The 20,135-nt window shown below is 39.6% G+C and overlaps 1 protein-coding gene across 1 annotated transcript in view; it reads left to right on the top strand.

Moving 5' to 3' along the window:
• CNKSR3 (CNKSR family member 3) overlaps positions 1-20,135 on the top strand; it is a 157,707-nt gene that overhangs the window by 135,601 nt on the left and 1,971 nt on the right. Inside the window, exons 7-12 of the mRNA XM_073672439.1 lie at positions 2,873-2,932; positions 7,733-7,801; positions 9,284-9,430; positions 10,612-10,736; positions 11,352-11,548; positions 12,460-12,549. Of these exons, the coding sequence (XP_073528540.1) occupies positions 2,873-2,932; positions 7,733-7,801; positions 9,284-9,430; positions 10,612-10,736; positions 11,352-11,548; positions 12,460-12,549 (688 nt within the window). The remainder of the gene's footprint in view (positions 1-2,872; positions 2,933-7,732; positions 7,802-9,283; positions 9,431-10,611; positions 10,737-11,351; positions 11,549-12,459; positions 12,550-20,135) is intronic.

Genomic DNA, 20,135 nt, shown 5'->3' on the forward strand with positions numbered 1-20,135 from the left:
AAACCAGCAATTCAGTTATGATTTTTATTTTTTGCGCCGTTCACCGTGCGGTAAAAGTGATGAGACCAATTTGTTCGTTGGGTTGATATGATTACAGCGATAGCTGAATTATATTGTTTTTTTATGCTTTGCTATTTTTACACACTAAAAATAATATTTTACAAAAATGAATTTGTTTTTACATTGTCATATTCTGACAGTTGTAAATTTTCTATTTTTTTTGCCGGATGAGCCATATTAGGGCTTGTTGTTTTACACCATTTTTTTTTTTCCATATGACTTTTTGATTGCTTCTTATTCACTTTTTTGTGAGTCAGTATAATGAAAAAACTACATTTTTGGCGTGTTTTTTATTTTTATTTTTTAGTGTTCGCTACATGGAATAAATAATGTGGCAGTGTTATAGAGCGACTCGTTCAGGACGCGGCGATACCAATTATGTGTACATTTTTTGTTTATTTTTGTTTCATCACAAACGCTGCGTTTTGTTTGGCGAAACGGCTTTTCATGATTTGTGTGTGCTTTTTGTGTTTTTTCTTTTCTTTTTTTTTAACCTTTTTACAGATTTTATTTCACTTTTTTACTTAGTCCCACTGTGTATAATTTTTATTTTGCTTGCTGGCCTCACACATTACAGTACCTGTGTACTGCAGTGCATGAGAGCAGTCAGCGAGTCCTTGACTCCGCCTGTGAGACCCAGCTTACACCCTTACAAGTACTGCTGACACCCGTGGGAATTGTGGCCGCCAGTTGGAGTAATTCCCTTATTCAAGATCGCCGTTTTAATCTACTCATTACACATGCTGACAAAGAACAATGGGGACAGACTGATCACTAAAATCATTCTGTCCCCGTACATATCATTTTATTGACAGCGCGTCTCCTGTTTACACCTGGCTATGTGCTAACGAGAACAATAACAATAGAAATTGCACAGTTTGCCCCCCTTAACGCCAGCCATGCATACCAGCATGTCTCCTGTTCAGTTCTCTAGACTCCTGCAATTAAGGAGTCATCAAAGGTCCTTAAGTAGTCTTAATCTCAGAATAGAAACGCTGGGGCCCTCGGCGATTGTCCAGTTTGACGCCCCCTAATGACAGCCTTGACTGTAGCTAGGTTTATTTTTGGAGTAGGGCTTATATTTAACTTATTTATTAATGATCTTGTTAATTATCTAAGGGTTAATGATCTAACCCTTATAAGGTGCATAAATCTCTTTAAAATTTTATTTTATATATTTTGTTGATATTTGCCCAATTTCTTGCATTTATTTAATTCCTGCCCAGTTATGATTACTAGAAGAACAATTTTGGTGCAGACCTTCTACTGCCAAGGGGGTCTCTTAGAATCAGCTTATTTAATTTGCAAGCGTCTAAACATTATAGAGGCTTGGCAGCTCTTAACTTATTCTTTTACTTCCTGGCCACTCAGTTAGTGTATGCCCATTGGTGGATAATTATCGACATGAGCAATGCCACTACTGCACTAGCAGTAGCATTGATGGGTTCTTATAAATGGGTCATCTACTCTATAGATATAATGCGACCACATCAGCTCCAATCCGTTAGACAGTGGCTAAAGTGTGGGCAATAGCCCAGAATATATTGAGGGGACTAGATAAAGCACTAGTATCATCTAGTTCACCTAGCTCTGGTTTAATCCTCACATTCCACATTTATATCCTCTGGACAATGTATGGTGTCAAATTCGCCTTTCATATTTATTGCGGTACGATAGAATTTCTTACCTTTGAGGATTTCCTAGTTAGATATGGGGTTCCTGACATTGCTAAGTTCCTATACATACCGGAGTTGTATCATGCAGTGTGCTCACAATTTGGAGTAGCACCAATGTCCCTGGGCTTTTCAAAATTAGAGGGGTTATTTGGGACCTCTGCTTTACCTAAACTTCTCACACAAGTTCACACTCTTGTCCAGTCATTTGTTGTCAAGCCTTATGATCAGGCTTATGTAAAATTGGTGGCAGATATACCGGACTTGACGGTGGAGGAATGGGGACAGGTGGAAGATACATTTTATTCCTCAGTAGTGAATGCCAGGGATTGTTTGATGCAGACAGAATTTCTAAATACAGTTTATTATACTCAAGAAAGGTTGAGGTGGTTTGGGATAGCTTTGGATGATTTGTATTTTCATTGTGGTGGGCTCTTTTCTGCACTCCGTTTAGAACAATTTTCAGACAGGACCATTCTGACCTGAGCTACTTCTGTTTCTTAGTCAATAATCATTCCACTATATGAAATCGTCTACATGCATAGGAGATGTGCTTATACGTTTGATAGGTATGGGGAAGGTGGCTAGCATAGCAGACACTTCCCAATAGGATACCCAGCGACACTTGCCATATATTTAGTTCTATCATATGTCTGCATAAGGTGTTCCTTAATGATGTTTCGAGGTGGAGTGTTGGGCTTGTGGAGCGGTATGATTGGGTGTTGTGTATAATGTTGTATGTGTTGAGAGTATGGATATGATTCTTTAGTTAATGTTTTTAATGCAACTACATTATATTGATCTAGAATCAGATTTTGAACTGTCGTCAGTGGACGTTGATTGATTCTAATGGTTGCTAAAGTTAATATTTTCATTGTGCTAAAAAATGGAAAATACTATAAAAATACAATGTTAGACAAGGCTGTTTTTAAATACAATACTAATAACATATACAAAGAATTACTTACATTCTTTTAAAATGAAGCCCAGATGCTGAACTTTTGCAACCCAGAATCCTTTACTCAAATGTTTCCATGACCATAGCCATGAGTCCCTATTCTGCTCTCAGAAGAATGCAATTTAATGTTTGTATATGTTCACAAGAGGCATGTCACCATTTGCTATTTTCCTCTCCCTAGGGAATGTATATTAAGTCCACATATGACGGACTCCATGTCATTACAGGAACTACAGAAAATGTGAGTGAAATCTGTTGTACTTGTCTTCTAATTTAGCCACAGTATGGCTCTGTTGCTCTGAGATTTATTACAAATGATTTGCAATCAGTTAACATTGCATTAAAGGGAACCTGTCACCTGAAAAAACGCTATTAACCTGCAGATATGGGGTTATTGTGCAGGTTTATAGAATCCTCAACCTGCACTTAGAGCCTTGCTGCCAGGAGGAAATGAACTTTATCCCCCCCCCTCCCGGCAGCGTTCAGCATTCAGTGATAGGGGGGCTGTTAATAACTTTTTTTCACGTGACAAGTTCCCTTTAAGTATAGATAACTTTGGCAAATATTGAATGATAGCAGCCTATTAAAAAACATTGCACAATACGTATGATGAATTGTAAACCTGTAACATACAGGTGCATCTCACTAAATAAGAATATCACTAAAAAGTTTATTTCAGTTCTTAAATCCAAAAAGTGAAACTCATATATTATATAGAGTCATTACAAACAGAGTTATCTATTTCAAGTGTTTTTTCTGTTAATGTTGATGATTATGGCTTACAGCCAATGAAAACACAAAAGTCATTATCGCAGTAAATTAAAATAATTAACAAAAAAACACCTGCAAAGGCGTCCTAAGCGTTTAAAAAGGTCCCTTAGTCTGTTTCAGTAGTCTCCACAATCATGGGGAAGACTGCTGACTTGACAGATGTCCAGAAGGCAGTCATTGACACACTCCACAAGGTCCCAGAGTTCCAATTTTCATTTGGAAATCAAGGTTCCAGAGTCTGGAGGAAGAGTGGAGAGGCCACAATCCAAGCTGCTTGAGGTCTAGTGTTAAGTTTCCACAATCACTGATGGTTTGGGGAGCCATGTCATCTGCTGGTGTAGATCTACTGTGTTTTATCAAGACCAAAGTCAGCGCAGCCGTCTACCAGGAAATTTTAGAGCACTTCATGCTCTAAAATTTACATTCAGTAGGCCAACATTTTGGATTTTAAAATTATTTTTCAAGCTGTTATAGTATTCGAATTTACTGAGATAATGACTTTTGTGTTTTCATTGGCTGTGAGCCATAATCATCAACATTAACAGATATAAACACTTGAAATAGATCACTCTGTTGGTAATGACTCTATATAATATATGAGTTTCACTTTTTGTATTGAAGAACTGAAATAAAATTAACTTTTAGATGATATTCTAATTTAGTGAGATGCACCTGTATGTGGGGTTATGAACATTTTTCAAGTTGTTTCAAACCTATGTAATTGATCTCGGATTGCCACTCAACATTTCTTGGCTGTTTTATATAAAACCAAAAAAGTTGACTGTATCATATAACAATATAGACTGAAAATATGAAAACTTACGAGCAGTGCAGCGACAAGGGATGAAAATGGAAAACTGTGTTTGGGCCTAAAGTATAAAATGTATGGTCAACTTGCTGAATGCAACAGTCTTTTTTCGCATATTACCCTGCTAGAAATGTAATGTAATTCTAGAATGTTGGGCAATATTCACACACTGTTATCTTGCTGCTTTTTATTGCAACAATTTTTCAAAATTGCATCGTGTGAATATGGCCTTAGACTGGTCTCACACAACACATTTGTCAGTGGGTTTTATGTCATTGATTTTTTTAGTTATAAACATTGCAGTTGAAAGATTTATAGTAAGATATTAATTTTTTTCCTACAGTACATATGAACTCGCTTAACAAAATTGTTTTTTCCACGCACAGCAACCAATCAGCGCTGAGCTTTAAGTTCTTAAACTGTTATTAAAAAATGAAAGCTGCTCTGAGACCAGTTGGTAAAGGCAACAATAAAATTGTTTTTCTTTCACACAATCTTAGTGAATTTGCTCCAAAGTGTTTTGGCCTTAGCCATTTTAGAAGTATTTTGAGTTCCGAGGCACTTTCATCCCAAAACCATCATTGATATAGATGTGGTTTTAAGGTAGAGCATCAAAAATGCCCAGAAATATTGCTAGTACAAGCACAAAACACAGTACTAAAATGTATAAAAAAAAACAAAACAAACATTTTTCCAAGAGTTCTAAAACACAGAACAACACCCTGGGTCAAATGTTGTAGAGTTAGTATGGAAGTCTAGAGCATGTAGTAAATGACCTCGTTGAAGTGTGTTCACATTTAAAATAGGCTTTTTCTTTGTTCATAGATAGGAGATAAAGTGGTATAAAGTTATGTTGTTGTTAATATGGAGGTATAACGTACAGTATCTGGACAAAAGTATTGAAAATATTATTGATAATAATAAGCATTAATAAGGAATTGGCCACTCTTTGCAGCTAAAACAACTGCCATTTTTCTAAGGGGAATTTTGACAAGATTTTGGAGATGTCTGTGGATTTTAACCCATTCGTCCAGAAAAGCCTGGCTCACAATTTCCATTTTAGTTCATCCCAAAGATGTTCAATGAGGTCAAGGTTAGGGCTTTGTGAGCAACCGTCAAATTCTTCCACACCAAACTCACCCATCCATGGCCTTATGGACCTCTCGTTGTGCATTGGGGCACAGTCATGGTCAAAAAGAAAAAGGGTTTTGCTCATCCCACAAAGTTGGAAATGTCTTGGTATGATGAAGCATTAAGATTTCCCTTATCTAGAATTGAGGGGCCTAGGCCAGCCCCTGACAAACAACCTCATAGCATTATTCCTCGTTAGCCAAACTTTACCTACCTGATTGCATTATGCCAAACTGTAATGTTCTCATGGTAATCACCAAACCCCACTCGTCTGTCAGGAGAGAAGCAAGATTTGTTATTCCACACAACACGTTTCCACCGCTCCAGAGTTCAGGTGGCATGCTTTACCATACTTACCAATGGTTGGCATTCTCCTTGGTGAAGTAAGACTTGCATGAAGCTGCTCACCTATGGAAACACATTCCATGAAGCTCCTGGCTCACAATTTTTGTGTAGGTGTTAAAGGGGTTGTCTGGTCTTAAAGTACAAGCCTGCAGTCACCCTATGTGATTGCAGAATTATGCATCCTCACATATCACGCGCACTGCACGCTGGAGGATTCCCCTGCAGTCATGATCGCAAGTAGGCGATATGCACACTCCCAGCCACAGTCTGACTAGACTGTTTCCAGCCTCGTTCAATACACTTGCATTGAGCGAGACCACTCCCATCTAGTCGGACTGTGGCCACGTGTACTCATATCGCATATTTGCGGTTGCATTAGCACCATCGCCAGACCAGAGAATCATCACAACGTGCAGTGCATGCGATGTGAGGATGCGTAAGTCTGCAGTCACCTGATACAATGTACAATGCACCCCAGCACTCGGTGACCCCATTCTAACTTTACGTCGTCTACTACGTCATGACTGTGTTGCTTTGGTTCTTAAATGTTTCCACTTTACAACTCAGAGTTGATGGTGGAGCATTTAGCAAATAAAAAATTCACAAACTGACTTATTACAATTGTAGTATTTACAGTACCACTCTGGGATCAGGGAGCTCTTCCTTTCACGTCAAGCCCCTCGCCTTTCCTTCCTTGGCAAGGGGCTGGACGTTATCCACTGTGGTAATGAGACTGAATGAAAAACTTGAATTCAGTTATTAAGACTTGCATCCCAATCCTTTTATACATATAGGGTCTGTTAGTTAAAAGTCTACCTAGTGAGTTACTAATTGAAGTTTTAAAGCCCGAGCATGCTATAAATACTCGGTGCTCGGCCGAGTATACTCGGCGAAAGGGTTAACAAAACATACTTGCTCATCACTATTTACTACCAACCTGTCAATGAACCTTTCCAAACATCATTGTAATGGGAAACTAGCATAATATTTATTTACAGTGTCATACAATTGTATGTATTTGATATAACAACAGCTAAAGAGTTTAGTAGTTCTATAAAAATAACCTCAAACACTGTAGGAAACATAACATATGCAAAACAAGAATTTGTGAAATGTATTCGAGACCTGTGGAATTTGCAAAAGGTCCATTCATGTGTCGTTCTTCATTGATCTGCTCGGCCAAGTCAAGTGTATGATTCATTATTTCCTATGGAACATTCCTCTGCCAACAAGTTTTCCACCCTAGTCGCCATTGCCCATGTCTGCAGCTTACCAAGACAACCAGCAGCAATGAAAAGCACAGTTGTATGTGAAGAAAGGGAGCTTGTGTTCCTCTTTGCTTTGAGATACAAAATCTACTGAAGGTGTTTTTGGTAAATACCATTTTTAATTAGGCAGCTAAATAAAAGGATAAATTCATTTACTGCCAACAGAGCACATGCGTTTTTATCCGATTATTAGATTCTTTTTTTCTAGCCTCTTACTGCATGGATGAATTTTATTATGCACTTGTTGCTATGGGATTTCTTGTAGCACTTTGAAGAATGTTTTACTTTCTCGGTTTCAATGACCAGCACAACATTCACTGCTAAGACTATTCAGAGACAAATTAAGAGTAAACAGTTGCTGTAGAGTCTTGGAGATCTAAACAAATGAAAATGAAGGTTCCCTTTATCCTTTACATTATTCTCTGGTGTTACCTGAACTTAAAAGTCAGAGACTCATTTTCGTATGATTTACCCTTAATGATCACAAAATGGAAAAATGGAATTCTTAAAAATGACAAACATAATCGAAAGATACAAGACTTTTGTTATTATATTGTCTGATAGGACATGACATCATCCAGGCTTGCTCCCTTGACACAGTTCCACAGATACATTTTCTCAAGCTGTTTTAATTACCGGTAACAAAACAAACAATCTCCGCTGAAGACAGGTCTGGGCATTTTCGTTGATTTGTTTTTCCTTTTTTCCTTCTCCCCAGTCACCAGCTGATATATCCCGAAAGATTCATGCAGGTGATGAAGTGATACAGGTTAACCACCAAACTGTGGTAAGCTGTGTTGTATTATTGTATCATTTTTGCAGTAAGATTTAAAGGGAACCTGTCACCTCAGAAAACACTATTTACCTGCAAATATAGGGTCAATCTGCAAGTGAATAGCATTACAATGCTGCCTTACAGAAAGTGTGGCTACTGGTAAAAAATTAACTTATTTCCTCTCTGGAGCAGTCGGCTTTCAGTCATGGGGGCCTGCACGGCGTAATTAGAGTAATTGCTCACTGTACTGTGAGCAGCGGCTATAAGCACTCTCTGCCATTTTGACAGCCCACTCTGCATAGATACACTACAGAGCAAGCTGTCAAAGTCTCAGATGTTGCCTATCAGTGCTGTGCAAGATAACTATATTTGCTCTGTGCTCTCCCCATGACTGAAAGGTGGCAGCTCCTGGGAGGAAATAAGTTAATTTTCTCCCAGTAGCCACACTTTCAGTAAGGTGGCCAGAAAGCACTGTAATGTTATTTACCTGCAGACTAACCGCATATCTGCAGGTAAATAGCGTTTTTTTGTGGTGACAGGTTCCTTTAAAGTGTGTGTGCTGTTTCAGCAGGGTGTCTGTTTGTACCGCTTGCTGGAGAAAGAGGCATTTTTCGCTTGTACTATTCATGTATGGAAACATAATTAAAACAACAGTTAATCTTTTGCAGAAGGTGTGGATGGTTAGACTTAGATAGTACACACAGACCTAGAAATATTGCCACGATCTTGTTGAGATCTTGTTGGTGTTTCTCCATTATCCTGGTGCCATCAACTTGCCAAGGGCTTCCCAGAGTGGCAGCGACATCGCATCTGTATCCAAATGCCACTGCTGTTCCTAAACTAATGGGTGGAGAGATGCAGTACTACTGCCATTCTGGCACCAGGCTGGGCATCGGACTATCCATGCGAGTTTTTAGGTAAGGCGCCCAACCTTTGGCCTGAAGCTTCCTAAGATATCATCTGATCATGCCCAACAGCTTCCCACAATAAGTGACGAACTAGAAAATCTGCGAAAATCTACTTTGAACCCTCAAAGGCCCTTGGCTTGGTACCTTAAAAGATACCAGAAGGCCTTATTTTCGCCACTACAGGAAGATACCATCTGGTTCTCTGACCCGGATAAATCTGGCCTGGTCCTACAGAATTTATGACCTAGTCTCAGAGAGTTGGATCTGGCTAACCGCTGCTCCAGGAAGATTGTCAATTCTGTGGCATATGGCTAATGGAAAAGCACCAGTTGACTTGACTTAGGAAGTTGCATTGTCATAGTGAGAGGGCAGTGCAGAATTTTACACTCATTAGCAGGAGAATTAGTTGATTAATATCACTTTTATTTAAGCAATGTACTTTCTTAATCTTACTCTCTCTTGAAAAAACGTGATCCTCATTAGGAAATTTGCACATTTTTTTTGTCTTTGGATTGTTACCTTCAAAACTATCTTTTATATCACATTAAACTTGTAGTAAAACATGTTTCATTTTGTTCTTTTCAAGGTTGGATGGCAACTAAGGAATCTAGTAGCAAGACTGAGGGAGAATTCTGGTGAAGTTACTCTGCTTTTGAAAAAGAGACCAACAGGAACTTTCAATTTCACTCCTGCCCCTTTGAAAAACCTGAGATGGAGACCACCTCTTGTGCAGGTGCGCCGTGTAAACGAATTATTACTTATAGAGTGTGTGCGAATCGATTCTTAGGACCCAGTGTAATGACCACATCAGTAATTTGTACCACTGACCAGCGGAACCAAAAAAAAGGCCATAGATGCTGTCATGTAAAAGGTTCTCAAGTCTCCAACATTACTGACGTGATCAATAGACTGTATCCTGCAAATCAATTTCCAACGACTAAATGATCTTTCTGTAAAATAACTATTTGAAACACCAAATAAGTTAAGTAAAACGGGTTTGGTGAAGTTAGAAAAAAGCATCCGCTTTAGAAATAAAGGAAAATGGATTAACAAATGGCAAGTAAATGGACTAAAGGTGATCATAAACACTCACGAATGCCGATAACAGCAGGATTGGCCGGCCGCCTTTGGCACAGCTCACACTGCGTATGAACCACACATATTAACTTATGTACGGAGAAACGTTTCTACTGTGCTCATCAAATATATCCAGAGGACTACATTTAAGAGTCCACTGTCAGGGTGAAATGGGTGTATTTTCATTTTTTTTAACTTTATAGAAAAGCACAGCTGCTTTTTCATATACAAAAGACGCCTCTGCCCAGAGATTGGGAGAGCATAAGTCTGCAGAGGGCTTTCACATTGCACAGAACCTACAACTGCAGATATCAGGTGGAAGAAGGAGCGTGCATGGTTGATTTTAATATGCTTACTTCTTTCTTTTCACAAGCAGGGGGTCTGGAGGAATAGCTGCTGGTTGAACAACTGTCTCTAAGGTGTATGACTAGCCGTACAAGACATGACAAGTGAAAAACAGTGCCATGGTTTACTCTCTTTAATGATTTAAGTACTGTATAATATTAGCACCTTTGACAAGATTTGATTTCACCAGAGTGGCCCGAATTTAATAACAATAAATTAATGGGCGATCATAATAATAAGAAATCATTACACATTTTGACAAATTGTTGCGCAGTGGAAATCCAGTGGGAACTACAGTTATCCTGAAAACCATTGCAATGAGCTTGATGTCACAAGTATTGGCCACGGGAATATCTGCATCTCATAATCGTAGGCTCAGACGAAAGCTTAAGATCTTCATAGCAACACAATGCCAGCAGTTCTCCTTCATTCACTACCTGTAATCTCTAACACAATAATTTAGAATGATGTATTTCTTTATTGTACATGTAGACAAGCCCACCACCCACTACAACACAGTCTCCTGAAAGCACATTGGATACCTCACTGAAGAAAGAGAAGCCCGCAATTCTTGATCTTTACATTCCTCCACCACCAAGAGTCCCTTACTCCCCAAGGTACGTATAAAGTAATAATTCTTACGGTTAATCATATAGATTTCACATGTACACAGTATTGGATGGTATTTAAAATTGGGTTTTTATGCTTTTTTAACATGGGACCTGGTGATTTTACATTGTATTTCTACGACATGGCAACATGTTTGTTGTCAAATCTGCATTCATCACCGTTTTTTTGAGATTCCCAGTATAACAGACCTGCTGCATTACTGATGTAGTGTGGGCCTAAATACCCTTCAACAAAAAATATTATATTATGTTGCGTTTGATGGAAAATAGCATGATCCAGGTTTTCACACGAAACTGTAGAAATACACTTTAAGACTTACAAAACATGAAGTTACATTTTTTCAGGGGTCTTATCCCACAGCGCCATGTTTTAACAGTGCTGTGGAATAAACCCTACTTAGATGATCTGCAGTGTGGAGCAGGTGTCCAGTTGTTTAATGACCGCTGAGCTCCAAATCTAAATCTCTGATCCGAGGCTTACAAAGGGAGGAGAAATTGGCTTTATACAATAAACAGTGTAATGCGTTATACTCTAAATACAAATACATTAAGCAAAATCATTTGTGTTTTTACATAATAAAGCATGTTTTGTTCTGTTTTTAGAGATGAGAAAATGAGCTTCAGTTACAGTGGTTACAGAGATTCACATCCACGATCGAAAGGTTCTGAATCTCCAAACTCTTTCCTTGATCAGGAAAACCGAAGGAGGTTTACTATTGCAGACTCAGATCAGCTGCCCACATATCCGATTGAAGTGCACATCCAACCTGCTAAACTAAGGGACAAAACTCAGATGTATGGTAAGCTTTGAACTTTACAATGCTCATTAATTATACTGCTCACTCCTATTATATGAGAATATTATTAATTAAAAGAGTTTGCCTGGAATTCATAAACTTTTCAATACAGTTGAATGGCCAAGTGCCATGGACCCCCTTTAGCATCTTGTGTATAATTGTTGTGCGTTGAGAACACGTGGTGGCATAGTGTTCAGACACTGCCTGCCACTGCGACATCCTTCTGGACAGAAAAAAACATGTCACTGCACTGCCTGATGATTGTCATTCGGGCAGTGTGCCATGACTTAGTGTTGGAAGCACATGACCATCAGATGAACAGAGAAGAATCAAAAATTAACAGTTTGGAAAGTTTATTAGTACTCATTTATTACCCACTACTGACACTTTGACAAATGACACTTCCCTAAATACAGGAAAAATATATATCTTTGTATATCTAACTTATTTACAAAATAGATATGATTATCCTCTACAGAATTTTTATTCGTATTTTTTTTACAATTTCTACTTAGACTTTTCCTACAGCCGCCCCCGTCAGACAGACCAAGATGGTGCCCAGGCCCCACCAGACAGATCCCAATGATAATCTGTGCCTCACTACTATAGTGAAAACTAAAATTAAAAATGCCCTTTTTTACTTCCTTAACCCAATATAACTTTACAAAATAAGTGAGGTATGTTTTTAAACTTCCGTAAATATTACTGCAGCCATAGAATGGGGTATGCAGAATATGATCACTTCTATGAAAGCTGTCTCCCTAGCCACACCTCGCCAACATCTAGCGGCGGTCTCACTTGTGCGGCCCGCTTCAGAGTTTGAGAAGCACTAGTCTATAGAAATGCGGTTGTCTATTTTAGTGTGTTGATATATTCTGTTTCCTTAATTAGTTATTTTCTATCCATGTGATTAGGCAAGCCTCGTCCTCTTTCTATGCCTGCAGAAGCGAGCTGGATTGTATCTACAGAATCATACTCGAGACATAGACTGACAGGAAAAAAAGGTGAAATAAAGAATAGCTGATTTACAACAGAAAATATGATTGTGTTAATAGTTAATGCATTAATATTTTATTTCTAACCATATATTTATTTTAGTTATGCCTGGCATACAAAAAACGTCTAAATATCCATACTGGTAAGGAGCATTTTTCACCAGCCATTTTATCAGTATATTAGTATGAGTGGTAACCCTTTAGCCACTGGCCAGATTCCTAGACTGCTGTAGCGCTCCAGCTGCCACGGCTCAGTCAGTGTAAATCCTTATCTAGATGTCCGTGATGCAGAGAAGTCTGAATGAGGCTTTAGGCTGTGTGCCCATGATGTGGATTTAATGCGTTTCAGCTGCGCCATTTCCGCTGCGAAAACGCATTAAAAACGCTTGTTAAGTTGTCTGCCATGTTTCCCAATGATAATCCGCATGTGCTGTGCACATGCTGCGGAAATTTTCGCTGCGGATTATCATTGCGGAAAAATCCGCAGCCCAACCATTAATTTTGCGAAATCGCCACCATTGACTTGCATTGGACCGCATAACATCCGCATGACTACACGTACACATGCGGATATTATGCGATTCAATGCGCGGATGGTACCCAGATCTGGAGAAGAGTAGACTCTCCTCCAGACCCGGGTACCATAGTACCTATAGTTAAAAAAGAATAAAAAAAAGCAACAAAAAAAACCATGTACTTACCTTCTGATGGCCCCCTGTCTGCTCCCGGCGGTGCTGCTGGCTCTTCGGCTGCTCACGGTGGTGTAAAAGGACCTTCCATTACGTCATTTAGTCATGTGACAGGTCACGCGGCGGCTGACGTCAGCGGTCTCGTGACTTGTCACATGACTAAATTACGTCATTATAGGTCCTTTTTAGAGCACCGCGAGCCGCTGAAGACACCGGACGCACTGTAGTGGAGACCGGGGGCCATCGGAAGGTGAGTATTATGGGTTTATTTTATTTTTCAACATTTTTATTATTTTGTTTACAATTGATGCTGCATTTGCAGCATCGTAACTTGGTCACACAATATAAATCCATGCCAATTGCGTGGATTTATATAGTGTGACCAAGTTGTCAAGCACTTTCCAACTGATGCTAAAATCGCTTGGAAAAGCGCTTGACAAACCGCATGCGAAATCGCATGTTAAAAACACCTCACAAACAGTTCTACCTAGCAGAAAAAACGCATGTACAATCCGCATGCATTTTTTCTGCCAGGGAGATGCAGAAACGCTCTGCAGCATTTCTGCATCGTGGGCACTTAGCCTTACTGCTGCGCCTGCAAAGCCGCACCAGCGCTGCAGTGGAGACTTCATCCAGTGGTGAGTACACATCACTGGACGAAACACCACTGCAGCGCTGATGCCCGGATCTGTGCTCACCTCTCTTTACGCACATCAGCTGCAATGACCGCTCCAGTCAAATCACAGTAATTGTCTGCCGAGCCGTGTATCTACTCCTGTCACGTGTGATGTAGTCCACTGAGCCATGTACCTAATGCTATCATGTGAGATACAGTCTGCTGAGCCATGTAGTTAACTTATCGTATGATTAAGTTCAGTGAGCTGTGTATCTAATCATATCATGTGTGATAGTCTGAAGAACCTTGTATCGAAACTTATCATGTGAAATACAGTCCGCAGAGAAATGTATCTAATCCTTTCTTGCGTGATACAGTCCACTTAGCCATGTATCTAAGCCCATCATATATGATACAGTGAGCAGTGCAGCGCCAACTAACAGAATTGGAGCTGACAGCTGCCCTCGCTAACACAGTGTACAACTCAGTATCACATTGCAGCCACCAACAAAATGATCCTAAACTTCATTCTTCCTTATCTTTTTGCAAACAGCCAGAGGGAGAAGGATGGAGTGGCATCACACACGTGAGCAGATCCAGCCCACATTTACTGCAGTCGTAATTCGAGCTTGTAGTACATAAGATTTGTATGGCAAATTTCAGCAAACTTTTTAAATCATTTTTCATATTTTATTCTATCAAAAAATGTGAAGATTTTTTTCTAATTTAAAGCGCACCTGTCAGCAGGATTGTGCTCAGTAAACTACAGGCAGTGTCAGGTGGTCGACATTACACTGATTAAAATGATACCTTGGATAATGAAATCCGTCCTGTGGTTCTTGTGTAATCCTTACTTTCAATTTGGAGATAATGATATGCTCCGTGCTTTGGGGCGGCCTGTGGGGGGCGCCCTATCTGGTGCTCTGCTTACATATTAATCTGTATGCTCTTAGGAGGACGGTCAGTGAAGGCACAGTGACCTGTCATATTTTACCTAGCCCCGCACTACTAGATGCATTATGTAAAATAGGAGGCAGGTCAGTGAAGGCACAGTGGCCTATCATAAGAGCATACAGATGAATATGTAAGCAGAGCACCAGATAGAGCCCATCCACAGGCCCACCCACAGAAATTTGGCGAAAATTTTCAAAATTTATCAATTTTCAAGCTTTGAATTCTTATGCCCTTAAATCGGAGAGTTATGTCACGGAAATAGTTAATAAATAACATTTTCAACATGTCTACTTTACATCAGCACAATTTGTGAAACATCATTTTTTTTGTTAGGAAGTTAAAAGTTGATCAGCGATTTCTCATTTTTCCAACAAATTTTTTTTAGGTACCACATCACATTTGAAGTGACTTTGAGGGTTCTATATGACAGAAAATACCCCAAATTCACACCATTCTAAAAACTGCACCCCTCAAGGTGCTCAAAACCACATTCAAGAAGTTTATTAACCCTTCAGGTGCTTCACAAGAACTGAAGCAACGTGGAAGGAAAAAATGAACATTTAACTTTTTTTCACAAAATGTTTCCCAATTTCCGAATTTTTTTATTTTCACATGAGTAACGAGAGAAAATGGACCACAAAATTTGTTGTGCAATTTCTCCTGAGCATGCAGATACCCCATATGTGGGGGAAAACCACTGTTTGGGTGCACTTCAGAGCTCGGAAGGGAAGGAGCACCATTTGACTTTTTGAACGCAAAATTAGCTGGAATCGAGAGCGGACGCCTTGTTGCTTGGAGAGCCCCTGATGTGCCTAAACAGTGAAAACCCCCCCCACAAGTGACCCCATTTTGGAAAGTAGACCCCTCAGGGAACTTATATAGATGTGTTGTGGGCACCTTGAACCGCCAGGTGCTTCACAGAAGTTTATAACGTAGAGCCGTGAAATTAAGAAATCATATTTTTTTTCCGCAAAAATGTACATTTAGCCCAAATTTTTTTATTTTCACAAGGGTAACAGGAGAATATGGACCCCAAAATTTGTTGTGCAATTTCTCCTGAGTACGCTGATACCCCATATGTGGGGTAAAATTACTGTTTGGGCGCACGGCAGCATTCGGAAGGGAAGGAGTGACGTTTGGAACACAGACTTTGAGGGAATGGCCTAAACAGTGGAAAACCCCAACAAGTTACCCATTTTGGAAACTACACCCCTCAAGGATTTTATCCAGGGGTATAGTGAGCATTTTGAACCCACAGGTGCTACACAGAATTTGATAACACTAGGTCGTCATATTGAAAATGTTCATTTTTTAACGAAAATGTAGTTTTAACCCCAAATTTGTAATGGTTACAATGGATAATAGGAGAAAATGGACCCCATAATTTGTTATGCTATTTCTCCCGAACGCGATAATGCCCCATATGTCATCAGAAATTAATGTTAGACCACACGTCGGGGCTGAGAAGGAAGGAGCACTATTTTACTTTTTGAGCATAGATTTTTGTAGAATAGTTTGTGGGCGACATTTGCGGAGCCTCAGGTGCCAGAACGGCAGAAAAACCCCAAAAGGGACCCCATTGTAAAAATTACACATCTCAATGAACTCATCTACGGCTGCAGTGACTATTATGTAACATCCATGCCAGGCTTTATTCTGGAGAATTCCAAATATGCCAGTTTAGTGCCCATACATTTTGCCCCCATAAAGTTTAGTGCCCCCATATATTGTATCGCCCGCATACATTTCTTCTGGTGATAGGCACCTCGTAAATTGTTCAGTGCTCTTCCCGCTACAATAATGCGAAACATGTGGCTGGTTACTGCGGTTTAGGCACATTGGGGCTCAGAAGGAGGGGGCATTTGGATTTGAGCGCAGAATTCACTGGATTTTATTTGAGAGAGAGGGAACTGTTGCTTTTCCAGAGTCTTTGTTCTACTAGTAACATGGGACCCCCTATAGTCCCAGTGAAAGAAGACGGACCTGAGAGGGGCTGGTTTTGTGTGGGATAAATTAGGGGTTTTATTGGTATCCAAGACTAGAATTCTAGTCCTCTTCCTCTCTGAAGAGACAATTTGGGTTTTATTGGTAACATTTTTGGGGTACATAATTTTCGATTGCTTCCAGAATAAGACTGGATCGCCAATCTACGCTGGGCACTTAAGTTGGAGTTTCCGTGTGAATCCCACAAAAAAGGCGATTCAGACGAAAACCCCAACGGAACCGCCCACCACAAAGAGGCAGATGGAGACACTTTGGAGTCCGTTTGATGTCTGCTCCGGTGGTCTCCATCTTTTTAGGCGTGCACAGATCTGTGGTCGTCCACACTTGTGTGCTAAAAAAAAGCCTAAAATGATGGGCCGCTGCCGTAACAGAGACCAGTCCAAAGGGACTCCATCGACCTCATGAGTGAGTGGCTCCATTTGGGTATTTCATTTGGGTAATTGCGGTTTTGGTGAATTTACACATTATTAGCATCCTGAATAGGACCTGTGCACAATATATACCCTATGGGAATAAACATGATAGAAGTAGGAGGAACCACTATGGCTAAATAGAGCTGTAAGGGGCGCAATAAGTGACGAAAAGAAAGCATTTAGAGAACTAAAGCAAGTGGGTAGTGATGAGGCATTAAATAAATACAGAAAATTAAATCAATTCTCTAAAAACCAAATCAAGGCAGCAAAGATTGAGACACAGAGACTCATTGCCAGAGAAAGTAAAAATAATCCCAAAATATTATTTAACTACATAAATAGTAAGAAACTAAAAAATGATAGTGTTGGCCCCTTAAAAATAGTCTGGGTGAAATGGTGGATGAGGATGAGGAAAAAGCCAATATGCTAAATGATTTTTTTTCAGCAGTGTTTACACAAGAAAATCTCATGACAGAAAACATTATCAGTGATGACAAAAATTCTCCAGTAAATGTCACTTGCTTAACCCAGCAGGAAGTACGGAAGTGTCTAAAAATCACTAAAGCTGACAAATCCCCGGGCCCGGATGGGATACACCCGCGAGTACTGCAGGAATTAAGTAACGTCATAGATAGACCATTATTTTTAATCTTTAAAGATTCCATAATAACAGGGTCTGTATCACAGGACTGGCGTATAGCAAATGTGATGCCAATATTCAAAAATGGGACAAAAACTGAACTTGTAAATTATAGGCTGGTAAGCTTAACCTCTACTCTAGGTAAAATCCTGGAGGGTTTCCTAAGAAATGCTATACTAGAGTATCTGAAGAAGAATAACCTCATGACCCAATATCAACATGGGTTTACGAGGGACCGTTCCTGTCAAACTAATCTGATCAGTTTTTATGAAGAGATAAGTTCCGGACTGGACCAAGGAAATGCTGTGGATGTTGTGTATATGGTCTTTTCAAAAGCTTTTGATACGGTTCCACACAAAAGGTTGATACATGAAATGAGAACAATGGCGATAGGGGAAAATATATGTAAGTGGGTTAAGAACTGGCTCACTGATAGGAAACAAAGGGTGGTTATTAATGGAAAACACTCAGATGGAGTCTCAGTTAACAGTGGGGTACCACAGGGGTCAGTATTGGGCCCCCTTCTTTTTAACATATTTATTAATGACCTTGTAGGGGGCATACAGAGTAGTATTTCAATATTTGCAGATGACACTAAACTCTGCAGGGTAATCAATACAGAGGAGGACAATTTTATATTACAGGAGGATCTATGTAAACTAGAAGCTTGGGCTGATAAATGGCAAATGAGCTTTAATGGGGATAAATGTAAGGTAATGCACTTGGGCAGAGGAAGTTTAGTTCAAGATTAGTTTTTCAAGTGTTTTTGCTGCGGAATTTTCGCAGCGTAAACGCTTGTAAAACGCTTGGTAATCCTTCCCCCATGGTCCCCAATGTCAATCCGCAATTTCAATGCCCATGCTGTGGAATTTTCCACAGCGTTTTTGATGTGCGGAAAATTCCGCAGCATGTCCATTATTTGGGGCGTTTACGCATGCGGAATTGCATTCTCAATGCATTAAAAAAACGCAAGGCAATTCCGCATGTGCAAAACGCTTCAAAAACATGTGAAAAAACGCGTTTTTCCGGCAAGGATATGCAGAAATGAAGCGGAAATTTTCCGCTTCATTTCTGCATTGTGGGCACATAGCCTAAAAGAGGCATAGATGCTCATGAGGAGAACATAATTTTACCTCTATACAAGTCACTAGTGCGACCACACTTAGAATATTATGTACAGTTCTGGTCTCCGGTGTATAAGAAAGACAAAGCTGAACTAGAGCGGGTGCAGAGAAGAGCGACCAAGGTTATTAGAGGACTGGGGGGTCTGCAATACCTAGACAGGTTATTACACTTGGGGTTATTTACTGTAGAAAAACGAAGGCTTAGGGGTGATCTTATTACTATGTAGAAATATATGAGGGGACAGTACAAAGACCTTTCTACTGATCTTTTTACTCTGAGGCCTGAGACGGGGACAAGGGGGCATCTTCTACGTCTGGAGGAAAGAAGGTTTAATCATAATCACAGACGGGGATTCTTTACTGTAAGAGCAGTGAGACTATGGAACTCTCTGCCGCATGATGTTGTAATGAGTGATTCACTATTAAAATTTAAGAAGGGCATGGATGCCTTTCTTGAAAAGTATAATATTACAGGTTATATATACTAGATTCCTTGATAGGGCTTTGATCCAGGGAACTAATCTGATTGCCGTATGTGGAGTCAGGAAGGAATTTTTTTCCCCAATGTGGAGCTTAGTGCTTGCCACTTTTTTTTTTTTTTGCCTTCCTCTGGATCAACATGTTAGGCTATGGGTTGAACTAGATGGACTTAGTCTTCCTTCAACCTGAAAAACTATGTTACACGGAAACCCCAACTTAAGTGCTCAGAGGAGAGCGCAGGATAAACGTGAGCCTAACCTTATTCCGATTTTTTTGGAGGCATAATGAAGAACTAGACGGCAGTACCAGAATAGTTCTTGTTTTTATTTTTGCGCAGTTCACCGTGCTTTATAAGTGATAAGGCGGATTTATTCTTCAGGTCAGTGTGATTACAGCCATATCAGATTTATATTGTTTTTTTTTTAGGTTTTGTTGCTATCACATAGTAAAAATTATTTTTTTTTATAAAAAGTAGTTATTTTCGTTGCCATATTCTGAGAGCTGTAACTTTTTTATTTTTTGTTGAACAGAGCTGTATGATGGCTTATTTTTTTGCGAGATGAGTTGCAGATTTTTTTGGTAGCATTTTGGGGCACATAGTACTTATTGATCGCTTTTTATTCTGATTTTTCAGACACAAAATGAACAAAAAACAGTAATTCAGTTATTGTTTTA

This window comes from Phyllobates terribilis, unplaced genomic scaffold (genome assembly GCF_046119375.1).
Source record: "Phyllobates terribilis strain yellow unplaced genomic scaffold, ASM4611937v1 Scaffold_3__8_contigs__length_932513732, whole genome shotgun sequence".
In the NCBI taxonomy this organism is placed as follows: Eukaryota; Metazoa; Chordata; class Amphibia; order Anura; family Dendrobatidae; genus Phyllobates; species Phyllobates terribilis.